At 52.9% G+C, this 22584-nt stretch overlaps 1 protein-coding gene across 1 annotated transcript in view; it reads right to left on the reverse strand.

Annotated features, from left to right (window-relative positions):
* Positions 1-1400: 1400 nt before the first annotated feature.
* The window catches only part of HTRA1 (HtrA serine peptidase 1), a 51468-nt gene continuing 30284 nt past the window's right edge, over positions 1401-22584 (reverse strand). Inside the window, exons 4-9 of the mRNA XM_012642426.1 lie at positions 7708-7902; positions 7174-7206; positions 5865-5979; positions 5021-5078; positions 3516-3611; positions 1401-2113 (exon numbers count right to left, since the gene is read on the reverse strand). Of these exons, the coding sequence (XP_012497880.1) occupies positions 1945-2113; positions 3516-3611; positions 5021-5078; positions 5865-5979; positions 7174-7206; positions 7708-7902 (666 nt within the window). The 3' untranslated portion in view covers positions 1401-1944. The remainder of the gene's footprint in view (positions 2114-3515; positions 3612-5020; positions 5079-5864; positions 5980-7173; positions 7207-7707; positions 7903-22584) is intronic.

Below are 22584 nucleotides of genomic sequence, written 5' to 3' on the forward strand. Positions count from 1 at the left end.
GGCAAAACTCCAACCCACCCAGGGTCCTACAGACCCTCAGGGCAATATTGCTGAGTGTTTACAGAGGACTCAGCTTTTTGGCCACCAGCCTGATTCCTTCCAGAACCATCTGTGATCTCACGGATGCCAGACAGGCTGAAGACAGACGGGCTCAGGCCAGGGCTACCTCTGACCTCAACGCCACCCAGACATCCTCCTCACCTGTGACAGCACCTCAGCCCTGGGCACCACCCAGGGGAGCAGGCCCATGTGCAGAACATCCGAGGATGCACTCAGGGTGTGCTCCTGAAGCCACGGGCCGTCCTGAGTCATCACTTTTCATGGAGAAGGGAGGGAAGGCAAAACACACTCCAAGGGCCAATGGACTCACTGGCTCCTTCCTGATTCTACTAAGTCATCCAACCAGAGAGCAAAGGGACACGCCAGGGTTGCAACAAGCCACAGGCTGCCCAGCTGCCCAGCAGCAACACCGAGGAGGACTCTGCTGAACTGGATTGCTCGTGCACGTAACCTGGGCCCTCCACAGCTGCTCCAGGTACGAGCTGGACATAATCTACCTACTGGGTGAGGAAGATTAAGGTCTCAGTCTGGAACACTGAACCTCCATCCTGCTGCCCAAGGCTCTCCGTTTGACTGCTGACAATTAGAAAGCCTTTGACCCTCTGCTCTTGGCATACACAGCCCCCTTTTTTGGGTGTGTCCCCACAGGGACCTCGGCCTGTGCAAACTTCCAAGCTAAAGTTTTGCAACAGTCTTTTTGGGTCCAACTTCCCAAACTCTTAGAAAGTTTTCACAGAGATAAAGGTGCCTACAGCTGCTTCAGGCTGCACCTGTTTGAGGACTCGTTGAGGGGAGTGTGCTCTAAACTCTCCAAGGCTGGAGGCCTATTTCTCATGGCAGGACCCAGGATAATTGAGATCAGCTGCAGCCTTGTGCATCCTGGGGACTTAGAATAGGCCCATTCTTGGATTGTGTCCTGGTCTCCTGAACTGCCTCCCTTTCAGAAAGAGGATGGCTTCTTGACCGAAGCTCTGGGGAGGGCGGGCCCACGTCTGTCCCACTCCGACTGGCCCACATACTTAGCAGTGCTTGGCGCAGCGCAGAGGCCCAGGAAAATCTCTGTTGTCTCTGACTTCATGATATATGGGGTCAACAGACTCTCTGGACGCAAGCACAACTCTCCTCAAATCCTACTTCATAAAGCCCGGATGGCCAAGCACATTTGTTCATAACACTGGTGAGTCCTGTAAGATGATTTTGAAATAGCTCCTAAGACTAAGAGCTCAGCCCTACGTGGACAGTGTGCTTTAGTGAGGAGCCCACCGACACAATCATTTCAAAAGGACTGCAACCAGCTGTTGGCAGGAAAGGAAAAGAAACACACCAGAAAGAAACATATGAAGAAGTATTTTAATAGCTCAAACTCAAGGTCATCGTGCTCCCAATTCTGAAGAGATTCCTAAAACAGGCGACTTCGGCCTTCTCGGAAGCCAGCGTTCACCCACCCGTGGTCTCCGTGCAGCCGCCGCCTCTGGGTGCTGACGCGGAGGAGAGCACAGACACGCCCGGTCCCACTCCGCTTCCACGGGGCCTTCCTCTCATCTACGCGTTGCATCAGCTGCATTAGTCGGACTAAGATGATGACTCAGTTAAAGGAAGAGACAGATGTTGACGGTCTAAGCAGGAACAGCCCAAGCTGGCAAGAAAAAGCACGCTGGGTACATAGGTTACAGAGGGACAGAGCTTCTGCCTGCGGACCTGCGACGTTACACTTGTTTTGCCTGCAAACTATCAAGAAGGATTCTGCTGGCCAGGGAGTTTCCGCTGAACAAGCAAACTGGCGGTCGGAAGTCTTGGGTGTCCTGTGCCACCAGCCCAGAGTCCTCACGCGTCGTCCACCGGAGAGTCTTTGAGGGAAACATGGAGTCCAGCCCATGCCTCTGCCTAGGGGTCGATTTCTTCAGGAATCACTGTGATCATAATGTCTTCGTTGCCCCTGCGGACGACCATGTTCAGGGTGCTTTCCTTTTTAATGACGTCACTGACGTCATTGGCGGAGACCACCGACTGTCCGTTGATGCTGATGATGACATCATTTTCCTTGAGACCACCACTGCAACACAAAGGGAAACACAATGGTATTATTTCCGTTCCTCCTGGTCTGACTCTACGCTGACAGAAGCACAGCTTAAAACCTGAAAGTCCAGGGCAAACAGGGTCAAACGTGGTGAATGTAGGTGAGAATGGTTTAAAGTTGCCTTCTAGGCCCTTCAGTGTGGCCTTTTGACCAAATCCAAATTTTACAGAACAAGTCCTATAATTATTTTAAAAATAAAAATGTAAAAGATGAATAAAAATGTATTTAAAAAAATAGGATTTTATTAAAATAGAAGGCTGCAGGTTCCCCACCCCTGGAAACCATCAGTGGACTGCATTTCCTTTTGAGATTTTTAGGCTAAATCATCAATTGCGTCCACTGCAGAAATGCCTACCAGCATTTGTGTGGCCTTATGACACACTGACCCTAAAGGGGGTAATTACCAGGGACCATCTGCCTTGTAGCGTGACTGTGGCCAGCTTGCAGGTAACAGGTATCACAACTCAGAAGGCAGTTTCTACCAGGATGGGTGGAACACCTCCGTTAGGAGACACTTCCTTTGGCTGGGCTGCCACTCTAACTTTAGCTCTTATACAGGACAGTGTCGATACACTGTCATGGGGTCTAGCACAAGGATCTGGAAATTGTTTCTGTAAGGGGCCAGATAGGAAATATTTTAGGCTTTGCAAACCATATGGGCTCTGTTGGAGCTATTCAACTCTGAGGTCGTGGTACAAATGCTGCCACAGACAATATTTCAGTGGACACTGAAATTTTAATTTCATATAATTTTCATGTCACAAAACACTATTCTTATTTTGGGATTTTTTTCCAACCACTTGAAAATGCAAAAACTATTCTTAGCCCCTGGGTCCTACAAAAGCAGGCAGCAAGCCGGATCCGGCCCCCAGGGCATATTTACTGCCCCCTGGTCTTGCACTTCTCTGTGGATGTTACATCAATACAGGTAACAAACCCTGATGGTTGGCTGAGCTGCTTGTTCTCACGTTACCTTGATGTCACTTGGGTTATTTTTCTAGAGGTATTGCCAGGTGTAGCCTACCTGGTAATAGACACAGTCCAGGAGGATTCTAGGAGTAGTTGAGTCCCAAAGCCTAGAGCAGGGTCACTGCCGGAGGTCTTGGGGACATCGCTCCTTAACCCTCTCCCTCCAGCCAGGCCATCCCAGAGACTCATCATGGAGTCACTACTGCACTTCCCGTCTGGATGGCCCTAGCGGAGCGGGGACGCTTGAAGACAGAGAGCGCCCTGCTGTCGATGAGTCCTGAGATGTCCGACCATGTTGGTCAAGGACCAACACAGTCATCCGGAGCCATATAAAAGGAACCCCACTCGCTCCCCTCCTGCCCCCAGGAACCACAGAATATCAGGAAAAGGGAAAATGACTCTAACTCACGCCTCTGCTGGGGTATCGGGAATTACTTCAATGATATATGCTCCTGAGATCACGTCTGGGAAATCTCGGTGCCGGTCCTTCAGCTCTTTGGCTTTGCTGCTTGGGAGAAAACACACCCCCATTAGCGAAAGTGACAACAGGCCGTCCCCGGCAGAGACTCAGCCCTCACCAGTCTCCTTCTTGTCCCTGAGTCTAACGTAAAATTCCCCCAGGAGTTCTGGTTCTACTTTAAAATTGATGGGTTACTGGCATCAAAGATTCACCTGGTAACAGCAAGGGAAGTGCTTTAATCATTTTTATTATTAATTGATTAATAGTAGCTACCATCTGGTTTGCAGCCCCAGCTCTGCCACCTGCTAGCTGTGTTACCTCGGGCAGTTAAGTAACCTCTCTGTGCCTGCATTCGCTCACCTGTATAGTAACAGTACTCTACAACGCAGCTGTTGTAAGGATCAGATGAGATCATCTCGGTAAGGCGCAGGGCCCAGTGCCTGACCCAGAGTGAGCACGTGATAAATGGTGGCTAGTGACCACTGCCACCACTCACTGAAGCGAGCCTGGCTGCACACCAGGAAAGCCTGTGCTGTCATCCTCATCCTGAAGAGAAGCAAACTGAGGCACACGGAGGTCAAGTTTGTTTTCAAGGTCACAAGCCAGTAAGTATCAGAGCTGGGACGAGAACCCAGGAAGCCAGACCCCGGGGCTAACATCTTACCCTATACCTCCGTCTCTCCTAGTTCCAAAGACAAATAACTGATGACATTTTAGTCTTGGCAAATCACCCCATTGTCTGGAGTGCTAAGAAAGGTACCGTCATTCATAATATGTATCAAAATATAGTAATATTTTAACAATTAGTTAATAAATAATTCATCATAAAGCCTAACAAATCAATATATCTATTATATAGTCCGTTCTTCATCTACGACAGTTTCAGCCATGCCAGTTGATTCCATCACCAGGACTCATAAGATCACACCCAGGTTTTCATCCAGGTTAAAACACCAGGATGTCATCAGCCTGCCAACCACAGGCTCCAACTTCCACCAGCTCGGGGAAAACAAGCCCATCCGTCATTCACTCCCTCATGCCAGGCCTGACCTGGCATTCCTGGAGCCACAGCCCACGTGCGGCAGAGCTAATGAAAGGCAGGTGCTCTGGGGCTGAGGCCCTCCCAGAATGTGGGTTGCAACAGAACACTGGGGAAAGGAACGCAGGAGCCAGAGTGAACCAGCCACCCACCCCCTTCCGACTGTTCGGGCCTGTCTTCAAAGAGGACGGCAGAATCTTCTAGACGGGAGGGCCTGCTGCAAACGAGGGAAACCAGCTCAGCTGACAGAAACAGAAGGCCTGCAGCTGTCCTCTTCCCAGTACTATTGCATTTTAAGAGAAACTGAGATGCTTTGAGGCAGCATAAACTTTCTCTTTCACTGGCACCTACGAGCGCCTTCTAAAATCCAGGTTTACTGAAACTTAAGACACAGACACACATCCTGTTTACCCACCTGGACGTGAGCGACATCATTCGGATACCAATATATTTCTTCTTGGTGATGGCTTTTCCTGGTGTGACAACAGAAGGACACAGAAGGTCAGCCCAGTTGGCGGGTGTGCCGGGGACACCAGGAGCCAGAGGCCCGGTCCGCCAGGCTGCAGCGTAAGGCCAGGGCCACAGGGGGAAACTCCGAGAGGCCCGATGCTGTCTCGGCTCTGCCACGACCACTGCCCCTGGCTCCTTCTCACTCAGACCTCGGCTTGGAGGGAGCTTCCCGGCCCCAGCCCCATCTCCACTAGCCGCCCCCAGTCTCTCCCTAGCCGGCCACCCTGCTCCATTTTCCTGGGGGCACTTACTGCTCTCTGAGATTGTATTATTTGTTCGTTTGCTGTCAGCCCCCCCGCCCCAGCAGAACATAAAACGTCACACCTGCAAGGGCCCCTGGAGAGCCACCCACTGCCGAGCCCCAAGCCTGACTCGCCAGATGGGTCACTAAATATCTGTAGAATGAGTATCTCCCCGAATCTCATTTTTCTCATCAGCAAAATGGGCCTAATAATTCCTACTTGATAGGACAAAGGCTTTAAATGGCATAAATGAATAATTTAAGTGAAATCATGTACAGAAATCACCTAGGATCATGGATGTGAAATTTCCAAGATCACAGGGCAAAAATGGTCACACATCTGTGACCTAATACCAGGGGCCTAATAACGTGCTTTCCCTTTCCTTCCTGGTAGGAGACGGCTTGGCTGGCTTAGGGGCTGCCTTTTCCCCTCCCCGAGTCCCCCAGGGGCGGCTGAGCCACAGGGCTGAACCTCCAAAGCCCGAGACTGTGTGCACCTTGCTTTTACCTTTGGCCTGTCGGTCATGGGACTCGGTTAGGAACTTTTTAATCTTATCAGATGGGATTGCAAAGGAGATTCCAGCTGTCACTTTCAGAGTGTTAATTCCAATCACTTCACCGTCCTGAAAAGCAAGAAGGAAACGGCTTACTGAATCGTGAAGTTTTATCGGCAGGTGAGCACCAAAACAGAGTGGAGAATTCGTAGAAAAGAAGTCTTTGAGCTATTTCAGAGAACAAGGGAGGACTGGAGGGAGGAAGTCCCGGGGGAGCAGGGTAAGAGGCCTCAGGACACTTGGGCAGCGTAAGCCAGGCTCAGTCACAGAAAAGACAGACGCTGTAGGTCAGCACGCAGTGGTCACCTCGCTGTAAGCACAGAGAGTCTCAAAATACACGCCATTTGCTCCTTTCACAAGGAATGTGTTTAAGGAGGCTGTCCACACCTTGGGCTTCTCCCAAGGCCAACAGTCTTAAGATGGCTCTGCTGCTGTCAGGGAGGAACACCTGTGAGCTTGGGGAGACGTGCTCCGTTACTAGGAAAGTGCACCTCCACTCGGGCAGCGACCCCCCGGGCAGAGCAGATGGCCTAATCGCACCTCATTTCTCCCACTGGGAAGGGACAACTGCCAGAGAGTCTAAATCTCGCCTCACACACTTCCCGAGAGCAAGCGCTGAGATCTCGGTCCCTAACACCAAGGGACCATCTAGGAGGCGCCACCATCCTGGGCCTTGCTAAGAGGGCCTTGACGTCATTGTCTGTAAATGACCCCTGAGCTGCCCTCTGGCTCTGCCTGTCTGAGATTCCAAGGCTTCGGTTTTTATGCTGAAGTATTTCAGTGTAGACTTAAGTGATATATCTTTGTGGGTGGGTAACTCCTCCTCATTCCAGCCAGGCCTTCGGGGAGGGTTCCCGGCCAAGAGAAACAGTGCGGATGAACCCAGCCAGCTCCCTCGGCAGCCCAGGAGACCTAATCTGGAGGAGGTGCCTTTCTGTGACAGGCCAGCATCGCTGCCATCTTCAACCTGCAGGCCTGCTCCGCTGCCTGCCCTGTGCTGGGCCTGAATTTCACCGCGTTTACCTGTAACTCTGAAACGCCAGCGCATCGCTGGCCTGACGCTTCCAGCGTGCCTGACTCTCTCCAGAAAAGATCAGTAGGCTAATTTACAAGGATGCGGAACATTCACAGAGCTGACTTTAAAAGAATTAGATAATGTGCTCTGGCAAGCTCGTGTTTGAAAAGAAAGCAAAAACATTTTTAAAAAGACAGCATGTGCAGAGGTAAAACCAAACAAGTAACATAGGTATTGGAGGTTCTTACCAGGTTGACTAATGGGCCTCCCGAGTTTCCGTACTGCAATTAAACAGAAATTGGAAGGTTATGTGTGTGTCACGGCACGGCCCAATCTGTTTCCCCACGTGGCTGATTCTTGAGCACGGTGCCTGGAGTATGGGGCACGGCTCTTCCCTGAAATGTGTTCCTGTCGACCTAAATTTGCTGTATAAAAATGAACTTAACAATTTCCAGAAAGTTCTGGATGTGCCATACACAGGAAATGTTTTGCTCTGAAGCCCAGAGGCCAAACATTTTGCTCTGAAGCACCTAATGCAACGTCTGCTCCTTGGCATGAGGCTGTTGTGCACCCAGCCCAGCATCGCGGCAGCTCAGATCTGCACAACACCCCTCCGCCCACCCCCGTGTGACCCCGGCTCTGCTGCTGGCACGCACACGGTTCGATCCAGTTCCACTGCTTCACCGCACTGCGAGAAAGCCTGGGAATAAAACCTCTGCCGACTCCTCTCCTCTGGCTAAACCCCGCCCCAGCCCACCGGCAACACAGAGACAGAGGCTCACGTTGATGATGGCATCGGTCTGGATGTAATCCATGTCCGAGTTCCGGAGCCCGAGCTCCTTGCCGCCTCGCTGGGTGGTGCTGACGATCCCGGTGGTGACTGTGTTTTGAAGGGAAAACGGGCTTCCGATGGCGACCACAAACTCTCCCGGCCGCAGCTCCGAGGAGCGGCCCAGCAGCAGGACCGGCAGCTTGCCCTGGAAGCACAACGGCCGGCGCTGCTGAATGCGTTTCACGGAACACAACGGATAAAGGCACAGACACGGTGGAATACCAAGCAGGGACGGTGACGGGCCATTCGGAAACACCAGGTCTGGCAGGGAAAGCAGCTCAGGACTAACATCCCTTTTCTGGGGACAAAGACCAAACTTCTTGTCCCACCCGCTGTGACACCGCAGGCAAACATCAAAGCCACACGCCAAGCAAACCGTGCAAAGGTCACTGGAGGCCACTTCGAGGTCTCATCACATCTTGAAGCTATCAGCACAGACTTGCTCTGAAACGTCGAGGCAGGAGACAGAGGATGATAAAATGGATTTGGGTTTGGGGCAAGACTGCCTGGGGCCATCTTAAACAGCAAAGCCCCAGAGAAGGATCCAGAGCCAGCACGCCCGTGGGGCAGGTGGTGCAACCTGGCCGGACTCATCCCCCCCATACACACGCCCGTCCTGAGTCCCGCAGTACTAGGGGCTCTGCAGGCAGGAATCACACTGCCTCGGCTCAGTGCACATGTGTGCACCGGGCAACGCTGGCGAGGGACAGGGATAGAGGATGGGGACAGCAAGGGCGCCAGGACCCAAGACACCAAGACCCAAGAGGTGGGCTGTCTCTCCTCTCCTGAAAGATCCTCTGTCACCCACCTCTGCTCCCCAGACCGGGCAGGCTGATAAACCTGCTCAAGAAGCCTATGCCCAGCGCCCTGTGAAGGCCAGATAGAGTGGGAGTCCCAAACAGCTGTTCACAACAAAATGGGACAAGATGAAGCCAGCTGGAGTCACTGGGGCTGAGACGCTGGGGAGAACCACACAAGGGCCTCCTCGATTCCACCATGGAAGGCGCTGGGCCCGCTTCTCCCTGCCTCCCTCCGAGCCGAGCTGAGCCAACCTCCCGAGTTCCTTCGGCCTTTGTTCAGAGTCACAATGAGCAGCGCCCCGAACAACACAGACTGGGCCCAGAAGCAGAGAGCCGTCCCAGCCCTGCTGCACACTGCAACTCTGGAGTTTTGTGTTTGTCCAGGAGGGTAGCATGGGTGGAATCCAGGGTTACTCAAGCAGACACCAGCCGATGAGGTGAGGTGATCACTATGCCCATTGAACGGATGAGCAAACTGAGGCTCCAAGAGACTGGGTGACTCCAAGAGACAGAGCAGGGATTTAAACCTGGGACTGAGACCCCAAACCCAGACTCTCTCAGCCACTACACAGTGCCACACCACAAATGTTCCCCCAGCACATACTGAATAAGGAAGGAGGAAGAAAGGAATGTTGAAGAAAGGGCCAAGACCTAAAACTGACTTTAAGAGACTGCACGAGGAGGAGCCACGCCGCTCAGCTCACACACACCTGGAGGCCCCGCAAAGCGTGCCCGTGGCCAGGAATGCTGACCTGGGGCCAGGCTGCCTGGCTGAGATCTGGGCCTGGGCTTACAACCACGCAGGTGCCCAGTTTTCTCATCTGGAAATGACACAGTACAGCTGTCTCACTGGTCTACGGTGAGAATGAGGTGGCTTAAGGTCTGAACAGCTCTTCGCATACCACCTGGCTCGTGGCAGCTTCATCTAAGTGCTGGTTAGCGCCATCAGGATTGGGTCTGTGCAAACGCAGCGGGAGAGCCCCGCCAGCTACGCTCGCATGAGCCAGTCCGCGTCACTCAGCTGAGCCACAGGTCTGCCCTGATAGTGACCCCTTCCCCTTGGGGTCACCTGAGGCTGGAACGTGCAGGGCTGAGGGTGGGGGTGCAGGCCTGCAGCCCCCCCACAGCCCTACGTTCCTCTAGCTCATCGGCATCCAACAGCACACCCGCGAGCACGGCGTGTTTACCCTGGGCGCGTGCCAGCAGCCCCTGCCAGGAATGACCTCAGCGCTTGCAGTGTGCGGGTGGGGCAGGAGGCAGGGCTGCCCATGTGCACTCGGCCACTCTGGGGGAGGTCTGCCGGGGACACTGCTGTTCCTTCAGGCCTGGGCCGGCTGGAAAGCCGTGTCTTTCTCTGAGGCCTTCAGGGCCGGGCTTGCGGGGCAGCCCAGGAAAGGAAGACTCAAGGCAGGAGGTTCAGCCCAGACCCAGGAAAGGGGCCCAGCACGCATCTGCTCAGCCACGGACTGGAAGCCACGCCAGACCGTTACGAGGCAGAACTCGCTGTGGAGAGATTTTGTTGTTGTTTTTTAGAAACGGGGTCTCACTATGCTGCCCAGGCTGGACTCACACTCCTGGGCTCAAGCAATCCTCCCACCTCAGCTTCCTGACTAGCTGGGGCTACAGGCGCTCGCCACCACACCCGGCTTCACTATGCAGATCTTAATTCGCACTTAGCTCATTCCCATCCCTGTCACCCGCCTGTGCTCCTAGGAAGGGAGCCAGACGCAGGCTCTGTGTTTCAGACCTAAAGGCAACTCTCCCTGCAGTGCGCTCCTCTTCCAGTCTGAGCTCGGGCCCAGAGGATGCAGGGAAAAGGAAACACTGTGGGGGAAGCTGTGAGGACAGAGGGGACAGGCCCCAGGAGGGGAGGAGGAGCCCGGGGCCTGCACATAGCCCATCCACGCTCCCAGGGAGGGCCAGGCCTCTAGGGGACACTGCCTGCACCCACCATGGGGCCCAGAGCTCCCTGTGGCCAAGCCTGGCCTAGCCACACGCAGGTGACCACACAGGCTTGGGCAAGGTGGACACCAGGGACACAAGCCCAGGGAGTCTCCCCAAGAACCAGTCCTCACCCAAACACAGAGCAGGAAACATGGACACCCAAGTGGCCACTTAGTTAAGCCCGCACGGATGGGCAACTCCAGTTATTGTCTCCTTTAAGTTTTATTCACGGCAACATTTCATAGGTTATGAAGCAAGTAGACACACACGGGGGTGGCGAGGTCTTATATCATAAACCCTAGACTTATGAGACAAGAATAAGCCTTTTGCCTGCCAGAGGACGAAGTATTTTCATGACAACCTTAGGAGTTAGGGCGTATTTTCTTCCGCCCTTTTTACAGATGGGGAAACTGAGGCTCAAAGACAGAGAGACTTATTACAGCCCGTGAGCAGCCTGGCTAGACAAGAGAACAGGCTTCCCAGGTCCTGGACCTGCACTTCCAATACGTATTACCCTGGAATTCTAATTCTAATTCTAATTACAGGCAGAAATCTTTGCAAGGGAGTGACGTGTTGCAGAGATGTCAGCCAGGCCAGATTTACAGCTGTCCCTGAGGTCAAATTGCCTTTGGGGGGCCATTTGGCCCCAGCTCCCTGCAGGTGCCGGCTGGCTACAGGAGCGTCGCCCCGTCAGTTCATTCCAGACCCAAGTGGTGCTCATTCTCAGCCGTGAGCCCCACCTCTGGCCTGTCTGCTCTGTCTGCTCTGCAGCTATACCTCTGCTGGCCAAATTCCTACTTGGTAATTGAGCACTTAATTCCATAGCTGTCTAGACATTCGCTCCACGGGGGGATCTGGGGGAGATCTACTGCAGATACGGCTGGAAACACACAGCCATGCTGCGACCTTGACTTGCAGAGGCCACGAAACTCTGCAGTGTCCACTCATTCTTAGTCTATCGTCCCTTTCTGCTGCCACAGGCTGCTTCCTGCACCGCCCACATCAAAGCATCTCTAGGCTCCGGGTACAGACGCTCTGTCTGAGTCTGCCTTTGGAGTGGCACCAGCTACAGGCCATCCTGAAGGTGCCATCCCCTCTCCTCTGGGCCTCCCTGGAGCCTCCCAGTGTGCCTAGAAGTAGCGGGGAGCAAACACCCATCCTCCCCCGCAGAGGAAAGGCCAAGGGGAAGAGGAGGGGAAAGCGCACATGTGGGTCCCAATCTTCACACCAGATTCTTACACTGCTGGGAAAAAGAAAATACAAGGGGGCGCGGGCACAAAAGCAGAGAGATGGCAAATGCAAACCACTGAGGCTCCACGTCTCAGAGACTCCAGACAGAGACCCCAGACCAGACCCCACCAGGAAAGCCCGGAGCTCATGTTTGGCCCAAGTCCTTCTGGGACAACAGACATCCTGCACGAGGCCGTCACATGGCCAGTTCTCACGATCTTAGGAAGGGGGAGCCCGGGAGGCCAGTAGAAGAGAAGGGACATCGGGGATGAAATGCCTACTTGCCCCCAGCCTGCACGGGACTCAGGGATGTTAAACGGTGTCCTCACAACAGAGCCAACGACAGAAGGGCTTCAAGAACACACAAATCCAGTTGTGAGCTCACTACTGCCCAGGCTGCTGCAGAAACGGCTCGGGCGAGGGTGGCTGCAGTGGCCTCCACACCTTCGTACCACGACTGTGGAAACTACTAATACCAGCCATGGGCACAGCTCTGATCGTGCGGTAGATTTAATGCTAAAACCTGGAAGAGGCTGGTCCACAGCATGACTAAAGAGGGCTCCTGCGGTTCGTGCATTAACAGACCACAGCAAACAAACAAGGACGCAGGCCTGGCAGCCTCGTTTTCACCATCCACTGCCTACGCGAAAGAACTTTCTCAACACGTTCACTGCGTGTCCCCCATGCGCGTGGCCTGGGGAACACGGAGATCAAGGAAATCCACCCCGGCCCTCCAGGCTTGGTCTGGTGGGCACAGAGACACACAGCCACACACAGCCACAAGGACATTCAGTAAGAAGATAGAAAGCCCACCTCCCACGCCACGGGCAGCTCAGCCCAGAATCTTCCACAAGGGCTTCCATATAACAGCACTAAAAATGATTTGTGTGTATCAGTTAGGGTATTTTCAGCTACACGTAACAAAAAACTCAACTCAAAACCAAGTACGTATCCACCTGGCCAAGGGCAGGGTGGTGCCAAGGGGTAACTTCGGAGGCTCAAAGACAGGCTCGAGAACGAGGCTCCTTCCTTCTCTCTGTCCAATCAACTTCAGCTGTTCTCACAGTCCCCAGACGGCCACCGCCACTGCAGACCCCACGACAAGACACGACAGTGCCCACGGAAGTGTATCTCTTCAGAAGAGCAAGGAAATTCCAGAAGTGCCTCGGCACACTCCTCCTCATGTGTCATAGCGTCACCCTCGACCATTCTTTGGTGAGGGGAACACGGTCCCCGTCACTGCCTTAGACCCCTCAGGAAAGGGGTGGAGTCAGGGGAGGGTCTAAAGAGACCCAGGACTCTGCCAGGAGGGAAGAAGGCTGTAGAATGGGCAGCCATCAGCGTCCCCCAAAGTGTGGGGAAAACGGTTCATTTTTAAGTGATGATCCTAATACCAGCAACTAACAACGTTTAGAGAGGACTCTAAAAAGGGTTATTCCTTCACAAAGTCTCCTTGAGGGGTGCGAGCAGGAGGAGAGGTCTGCTAAAGGGAAAGCAATGGTCTCAACAGTTCCGCAGGGGTGAGAGCAAGATTCCAGTGGCGGGGGCAGGGCCTGGCCAAGGCAAGAAACCCACTCCCAGTGCGCACGCCCTCCGTCTACACAGCTTTCTCAGGCTCTGCCGTGTGCTCAGCTTTTGCAACCCACCGCTGTGAGACACAGGCAGGACAGCTTCATGCCTGGTTCGCTGGTGAGGGGACTGAAGGGCCCCCAGCGGGTGGTGCTGCTGCTGCTGGGACCAGAGCCCTGTGCCCCCGACCTCCACTGCAGGCTCTACTCAGCAGCCCACGCCCACCACCCAGATGGCTCAGGGCACAGGGCCGGCCGGCAAGGGAAGAGCTGCTCTGCGCCCCCAGTGGTCCCACAGGGCAGGGGACGACAGCGGGCAGAACACAGAACAGGGCAATGGGGGAGTTTAAGAAAAATTAGAACAGAGACCATTCCTGAGGGACCCCGAGGGAGGGAGTGGCTTCAGCTTTGAGGCAGCATGTGCAGTGTCGGTTCCACAGCTGAGCCACAGCTGGACCACAGTTGCCGGGACTCCCCTAGGGCAGAAAAGCTGGGCCTGTCCTGAGTGATGTCCCGGGATGGTTCTCCAACATCAACTAAGATGGGGCACAAGTGAAGACTTAGACAAAACACATGTGCGTGTGTGAGCACACACACATGCACACACACACACACAAACACACACTTTGCTCCTCAGGCCCCACATACGCTGCGAGAACACTGTCCGGGCAGCAGGACATCTGGGGCCAATCTGGGTCCCGAATTAACGCACTCTGTGACATGGGCCACTTGATAAGCTTCTCTGGGTTGCGGTTTTACTGCCTCTAAAATAAGGGAGTTGAGCCTGGTGATACCCAATGTTCTTCTCTGCTCTGACACTTGGGGTTCTTCCCAGAAGACCTGGTTGATTTCCAAAAAATCTACATGCAGACAATAGTTAAATGGGTAAGATCAGAATAGGCACTGGGGTCCCCAGTGAAGAGGACTTGTATATCCTCTTTCCACACCAGCCCCCCTGGGGTGGACTGATCCCCGCACACCTCTACGGCAGTAAGAGGGGGATTCCTGGAAGTCTCCGGGTGCTGGCTTGGCCAACAGTGCTCCAGAGAGGACACAAAAAGCAATGACCCATCGATACTTCAGCTTCCGTTCAGGGTTTCTGCCCAACAGCCCTCGGGAGCTCACCTCAGTCAACCTCATTCCCTAAAGCTTGGAGAGAGGAGAATTAAAACAACCCAATAAAACCACAACTAAACAAAAAATTGGCAACTTTTTTTCAGCCTAATGAGTCAAGTCAATGACTTCTTTCTCTCCTCTGAAAAGTACAAAGTGCTCCCGGGTTACAAAAACGGTTCTGCTGCTGAATCTGCAGAATCCGCTGCATCCGCCGCTGCCCGGCACCCTCAGTTCCGGGCTGGGGCTCCCAGGCCGGCCCTGCCACGGATGAAGTTTGCTTCAAAGGCTAATGTTGCAGCAACTGGCTGTGACTCAACTGAGTGACTCAACGTGCCTTCTGGAAACAGTTATGCTAACCTTTCATTTTCTTTAAACAATATGCGACGGAGAAAATAGCGCATCCCCCATAGCCAGCAAGAAGCAGCGCCCTAGAACTTGCAGGATTCCCGAGGGAAACCAAGCCAGGCCGCAGAAGAGCCCTTTATGGGGATGTCACCACCTAAGGACTTGCCAGAGACAGTGTGACCCGACCTGGCTGGGGAGGCACGTGAGCCGGGCAGGGGCAGCGGAAAGGTGACAGGACAGATCGGTGGACTGGGCGCCCAGACAAACCAAAGATTTGCTGACTTGCTACTGGGGTGGCAGGACCAGCCACACAACGTGCAGGGACCAGTGGGAAATATAAATGCAGGCCCCTTGTTCATGAAGCAGATAAAAAGTGCTGTTAAAGGTACTAAAACATAGAGCTTTTTCCTTTCTTCCACATTCTCTCTCTCCACCTGTCACGATGTTTTTTTATCTGCTAGTTATTGTCGTGGTCCTTTGAGCGTAAAGACATTCACAAGGCAGCAGCAAGTGCAGAGACCCGGGGGCCTCGCAGCTCTGTGTTCTGTCCACCAGCTGCCAGACTGTTACTGGCCTCCAAGGGGAGGTTCTTTCAGGTTCTTGGTAAAGGTCACAAGAAAAGAATTTCAGGATGCACCAGGTAAGCCAAAGCAAGCTTTTATGGAAAGTGAAAGTACACTCTCAAGAGAGAGGGAGCTGCACCAGGAGGATGTGATTTTTGGCCTTTTGAAGTCTCACTAGTTGAGGGGAGGAATATTCGAGACCAAGGAGTGGCTTTTACTAAGAATTTGGGTAGTAATCCCTAGAATTGGGTTCCCTCCCATTTTCATACTTTATATAGCTGTTTCAGAACTGTCATGGTGATTTCAAGGGCGGAGAAATTTAAAAACCACAATGCAAATGATACCATAATTAACCAAAGTTCATGTGAGGTGAGCTAGACAGCTGGCAAGCCAGTTGAAGCCGGTTCTTGTCTGTGGTTATCGACCGCCCTCAGTTAGACTTTAACACCTGCACCCACTCTGCAAGCGCCTGCACCCAGTCTCAGCCGTGTCTCCTGGCCTCCCACTCGAACGAGACCATGCATTGTGCTCTGGTTGAAGGTGAGGACGTCAAGCCAGGTCTCTCCCTTTCTAAGGGCCCACGACCCCAACCCATGAAGGACGGATGACCCTCAGGGCCTTGATGTTTCTGTGCCAAGATGCATTAGTTACCTGGATCAGGGTGGGAGAGGCTTGGCCCCCCCCCCCAGTGGCCCACAAAATGTCCATGGCATCATCAGCCCAGCCCTGCACCACACACCGCTCCACCAAGATGCTGTGGGGTGTGCATCCCGCACCCCCTCCAGGGATGGAGGGTAGCAACGACCACTGCACAGAGACAGGGCAGGGAAGATCGGGTGGGGCCAGGGGTCCTATGGGACCAGGGAGTGGGAAGGCAGTAGGAGGACGGATCCAGCCTAGGCCAAGCCTCCAAGGCCCCCGAGCAGGCTCCACTATCTCATTAGACTTCACTTACAGAATAGAAATTTAAGGATAAAATTAGGACAGCGACCTCAGAGCACAAGGCCTGTGAGTATGCAAGTCACACACCCGTGAAGCTGGTCCCGCCAGGGGAGGAGGCGGTAGCCCAAGAGTGAGATGCTTGGGATCCAGGCTAGAAAGGGTGAAAGTTATCAGTGATGACAAGGGCAAGGATAGGACCTTGACAAGCTCAAGGGTAGCTGCAGTGGATGGAGGGGTGAGAGCAAGGAGCCGAAAGGTTAGGGCAGGAAGGATCTGCTACGTGGGCACTAAGATCCCGACATATACAGACTCAGGATACTGGTGCGATCAAGTTGCCATCATCTGTTTCCCCACCTGCCAGGTTGTCATTGCTGTCTAAGGAGGGGGAGGAGAAGAGACAGCATGGATGGCACGGTGGCAGGGTGGGAGAGGTTTAGGTGGGAGAGAAAAGGAGAGAGAGAGAAGGAGAAAGAGAACAGAGGATGGTTGTTCAAAAACAGAGAGAGCGAGAGAGCATGCACAAATGACAAAATGAAACCACCTTCCTCCTCACTGTTTACAAATACCACCACAATATTTAGTCTCCTTTAGGCTGTATCAGGAAATGTTTGCCGTTTCAAGCATTCCCTTACTCTTGTTGTTTCAACCACAAAATGTCAACAATTCTATACGAGAGCCCAAGGACCAGTGATCGTGTATATTCTGCAGCATCCAGAGGAGGAAAATCACGGTCTGGGTCAAGTCTAAGTTGGGTCTTCTCCATATGTCAGCCCCTTTGATACGTCTCCTTTTATCCGCCGACCTCAGTGTGGCAGATACTGCCATAATAGTGTCTGGCCATGGCAGATGCTTACTAAATATTTATAAAATCAATAAATGACTAAGTGAAGAAATGAAAGAATGAACAATCTCCCTCAGGATCTTAAAATTCGGTAATAATTGGCGTTAGCCAAGGCCTGGCATTTCAGTTTGGGTAACTGACTCTGGATGTGGCCTAGTTTGCAGCTGTCTGCGAGGTTACAGGCTCAGGGAGGGGAAGAGCTGCTCTTATCTACTGGCTCCCAGTCGTGGGCAAGGCTGTGGTCCTAGTCTGTTTGCTGGGCTCAGCATGCAGCACACAGCGGTCACTCAGTGTCTGCTGAACCGGACTGAAGACACTGGCTCCTCATTACCTACAACCAGTTAGAGCTGGTGTGGGCCCCACATGCAGCAAAGTTGCCCAGGAGATAGCATTTTTAAAAAAATTATTTAATACTTTTTAAAAGATGTATACCTTCCTCTATATAAAAATAATTTGATATGGTCAACCATTAGAGGCATATTATAATACATTAATTACATATATATTCATGACATAAAATGGGGACGAAGGGAGGGCCAATGGTTTCTGTGAGCTGCCTGGTAGACAAAGCAAAGAGGGAAATACCGTGAGTCCCATGTTCCTGTTATCAGATTCTGGTGTTCTGTTTAACCAAAGTGACTTGTTAATTAGCACATTTATTAGACTAATCAGTCCTCAATTCACAAGAAGGTCTTATTTCTCCCTTGCCATAGAAAAAGGTCTGGACAATTTTAGAAAACAGTTATGGGAAACTGCATCTATCTTCCTGTGAATAAGAGGTAACCAGATCATGATGAACTTTTGTACTTTCAGACTCTCAGGAGATTGACTACTTAAGACATCGGAACTTTCCACAGTATGAGCAGGAACCCCAAAGAACCAAGGCCTATAAGAAATGTAGACAGTATGCAGAGAAACAACCTAACCAGAAACATTGGCTTGTGTTCTGGAAGGTTCTAATAAACTCACTGGAAAATGAAGGTCTGCACTGAGTCCAAGATTCAGGTCCTCCAGGCTGGGCAGAAATGGGAAACCGGGCAACTCCACCCGCAGCGCTCATTCTCCCGCTTGTCCCTCGGCTGGCTGTCTCCGTCCTTCCATCTCAGCTTGGAAGTCACCTCCTCAGACAAGCTTCCCTGCCTACTCTGCCTGCAGAGCTCTTCACACCCCCACTGCCTTTTACTCCTTCTGTTTGCTTTCCACATTGTCCTTATCGCTGAATTTAGTCCTCTTTCCACATTCCCCCGCCAGATCTCAGGCCCCACACGTCTGCCCACGGCCACTGCATCCTCAGCACCTAACAGAGTGTTTGGCCAAGACAGGTTCTCCGTGCACAGGTATAAAACCGGTGAGTGAATAAGGAGTAACTGAGAATGAACAAACCAGACCTTAAAAGGTCTACAAGGATCTCAAAATTGGATAACAATTTATAAAATATTTTGGAATTCTGGCAAACTCCTTTCCATCAGTATCACAGAGAAATGGGCAAAAATAAGGCCTCTGACTGCTCACTCCAGCAAGACTGAAGCTTTACCTTCAGGGAAGAAACACAATCCCCCTCTGGAGAAAGTGCAAACAAAATAAGCTTCTCTGCAGTTCCCCTGGCCACTTAGCACTTCGCCTCGCTGGGTTCTTGTGAGCAAATCCACCTCCTAGCCACTCTCTGCTTCTTCAGGACAAGGTGTCAGTCACCTACCACTGGGGCTGGTGAACTTTTTCTGCAAAGGGCCAGAAAGCCCTTTTTGGCTTCACAGGCCATACGGTCTCCATCCCAACCATTCAGCTCTGCTGTTGCAGTGCAAAAGCAGCCATGGACTCTACCGAAATGAATGCTTGACTATGTTCCAATAAAACTTTATTTACCAACAACAGATGGAGGGCCAGATTTGGACCACAGGCTGTAGTTGGCCAACCCTGGCCTCTAAAACACTGTCACACACTAAACTGTCAAATGGAACCAATTTATGCCCCTCCCCTGCCCCCGCTCCCCCGCCATCCCTAGTGAAGAGAACAGGAGACATTCCCAATGGGGCATCTACAAACTCAGTCCCAATGACTTGGGAACTGCTTTGTCAGAACCATAAATAATAGTCTTGATCCAATTCCCTGAAAATAGAGTGCCAAAGTGAAAAAAGGCATTACCATATTAAGATAAAAATATAGCCAAAGAATTTCCTTAACAATCAACTAATTCTTGAAATGGGGCCAGAGAACACACAAGGGCTCCAGCATTGAGAGTTTGGGGAACTGAAATACTTCTCATGCCAGGAGCTGCAATCGGAGCAGCGAGGAGCCACGTCCCCACCCGCCCCTGCACGGAGGCTGGCACAGCATCAAAGGCAGCTTCCACTTCACTGTCTGCATGCACATTCCCTAATGGAATATCGATTCCCACCTCCCTAAAAATGGTACAGATCAATACGGTAATGGAAGCCTCATCACATCAACGTGATCTGTGGCGTCTTTCGCAAGCGTAACGGTAGCCCTCTGCATTCTGGGAGAAGGAGAAGGCAGACCACAGAAAGACCAGTACCGAGGGAGTGGGGGAAAGAATCCAAAATGGAAAAACACAGACACAAAATCAGAGGGTAGCCGGGGCAGTGCAATCTGCATTCCAGGCTCCTGGTCGCTGTGCGAGGATGAGTGACAGACTCGGAGGACGGGCAGCAAAGGCTCTGCGTTATCTGATCTGCTTTTGGACAAGCTCATGCGACTTAGCAGGCTGACAATTAGGCTGCCTGAGGAGAACCCGCATGAGTCACACGCGCACCACTCCTCTCCCCTCCCCGGACCCTCCTCGCCCAGCCCAGATAACTCAGTGCAGACCCGCCGCGTGCAGGGCCAAATTCTGAGAGACAGGCTGGGAGAAGACCAGGGTCTGCTCTTGAGACGTGCACACGAAAGGCCCCAGGGCACACTCCCCAAGTGACCCTGCTCTAAACTTCTTGGAGGTCGGGGTGTCAGCCTTCCTGCCCCTCCAGCAAGCTCCGCAGTAAAAGGACCCTCTGCAGACAAGCAGCCCGGTGCCCAGAGGCTTTGCTCTCTGGCCACTTCAAACAGGCCTGCGGGTGCCGTCTGCCCAAAGGTGGCCAGGGATTGGCACAGGCCTGCGGGGGGCAGGGAGGAAAGAAAACCATCTCGCAAGCCTCGACAAGGCCGTCTCCAAATATTTACCTGGTCGTTGGCGTCAGGGAAAAGCACCCACAGGAAACCTCACTGCCTCACCGGCGCTTTGAGCTACCACGGACCACAGTCCCAATGTGGCCCTGGCAGGGCCACGAGGGAGGCAAGCAGGGTGTGGGGGACACTGAGCAGGGAGAGTGGGGGGCAGCGGGGCCGGGGAGGCCAGGAGGGAGGGGGCCCCAATCAGGTCAGGCCTTCCAGGCCCCGGTAAGGAGTTAAGATCTCTCTGTACAAACAGTGGGGAATTTGTAAAGGGTTTTGTATAGGATGGGAAGGACGTGATCTGAAAGATGCTTTTCTCTAAGTTTCCTAATCAGCACAGCTGGAAAAACAGCTGTATCGAAAGGAACTTTCCCCTCCTACCTTCTTCAATACATGCCATTATTTCTGCCTCACTCTGGCCCACAGAAACCAAACAGCTCTCTCTTTACTTTCCTCTCTCCGTCTCCCTCCCCACACTCCCTAAACTGCTCAAGAAAAAAAAAAAAAGAAAAAAGACTGCATGGAGAAAATGCTGCCATTGGATGAAAGTTAAAAATATTCTACACATAGCCAGTGGCTCATGTTAAACACATTTGGAAACAGTCTGCGTCCAAGCTGCTTTCTATTAAAATGTTTACGTGCACGCGGTCCCGACTTTCTGCCGCTGCCATTCCCTCCCCAGGCCCAGGCCGGCCCAGTCCTGGGTGCCAGAGGAAGAGGAGTTTCTGATTCGGACAGAAGCACAGAAAGAGTTTGGACGGGATGGGCCTGCAGGGGGACACCCTCGCTCCCCGAGCTCGGTGGGGGGCAGCAGAGCCGGCAAGGGGACTGCTCTGTGCGCCTTCTCCCAGAAGTTCTTCCGGGTCTCCAAATTCAGCGGGCCCAGCGCATGCACACGTGTCTGCTCAGCAGTGAAAAGCTAGGAGTCCTTTGGTCACAAGCCCAGAAACATCTCTGGCAACTTCAAGCCACTGGAGATGGGAGGGGAGCTCCGAGAATGGGAGAAAAAGCAGACACGTTGGGCTCAGAGAGCGCAGGAACCCGGGCAGCGCGGGGTCTCGGTGGCAGGGACTACGGCAGCCTCACCCAAGTTAGTCTTTCTGGGGGTGACACGAGCTGCAATCTGCAATTCCAGGAGGAGCCTCTGCTTGTCCACAGAGGGTGTGGAAAGAGGTAGATGCCTGAAGGAAACACTGGTGGCTGCTGCTCCCAGAAAAGGGGGAGGTGGATGTCAAGTGGACATGCCAGCGGATGTCCACGCTCATTTCCACTTCAGTAAAAGAGTTGAGAATGCCGCATTCAGGAAGCACAACGGCAGTCTGCCTCGCGGAGAACCTTGCAGGCGGAATCGTGATGCTGGGGGAGGAACTGGGCCCAGATTAGCAGCCACCAGCTTAGTCCCTGGGCCCTTGGGCACGGGGGGCAATCTCGCCAGCTTCCCAGGTTATTCCTAAATGGCCCTGGGGGTGGCTGGGCCACGATCTCACACGACAAGGCACCAGAGTGATTTTCCTGCCTCGAGCCCAGTTTTGGTTGGTTCTGTTCTGCCTTCTCTTGAGTGTTCCTGATCTGTTTCTTCCCTTTTCTTGTCCCTGAGATGACACAGGGCAAGATACGCTCACACCCAAGCACTGCCCCCCACACACTTATTCAGTCACGTGCTGAGCGGTGACTCTATGCTCCTCCTATTCCCGCGGTGGCAGGTTCCGTCCAAACTGAGCCTCGTTACAAACTAGACCCTCCCCCCAAATAACCGATCACCAAAGCAAGGGAACAAAGGAGAAAGAGCTGGAAGAGATGTTTTCACTCTGCCTACTTCCAACTACTATCAGCAAAAAAAAAGCAGTTTAGTCAGTGGAAAAACAGTCTTTTGTGTGGGTGCCTGCAATTTAATATCCTTTCATTTCCGATTCCATTTTGAAAAGCCACATCAGGTCAATTTCAAATTTCCAAGCCTCCTTTTTTCAGGCTTGAAACACATGTCAAACAGCGTGCTGCTGGCCGAACAGCTAGATTCCCGGGATGGCAAGAGCCGCGTCAGACTCACTCCACAAAACTTGTCCACTGAGATCATTCACATCTTGCCTGGACATGTCAGGGATGACACAAGGAGACAGTCTCCACCTTGGCTCAGAATCGGAAAAGAATATCCCCCGGCCAGAAGCAGTTGCACGGTATGCGCCCACACATTCCGAACACGGAATTACTCAGAGGGAGCAGCTCACGCAGTGTTCAGCCCAGCGCCCAGCCGCACAGCCGTGGCCCCCGCTGCGGGCTGCCTTCCAAGGGCTCCGTGGGGCTGACAAGTCCCCA

Source organism: Propithecus coquereli, unplaced genomic scaffold (assembly GCF_000956105.1).
Source record: "Propithecus coquereli isolate 6110/MARCELLA unplaced genomic scaffold, Pcoq_1.0 Scaffold179, whole genome shotgun sequence".
NCBI classification, from domain to species: Eukaryota; Metazoa; Chordata; class Mammalia; order Primates; family Indriidae; genus Propithecus; species Propithecus coquereli.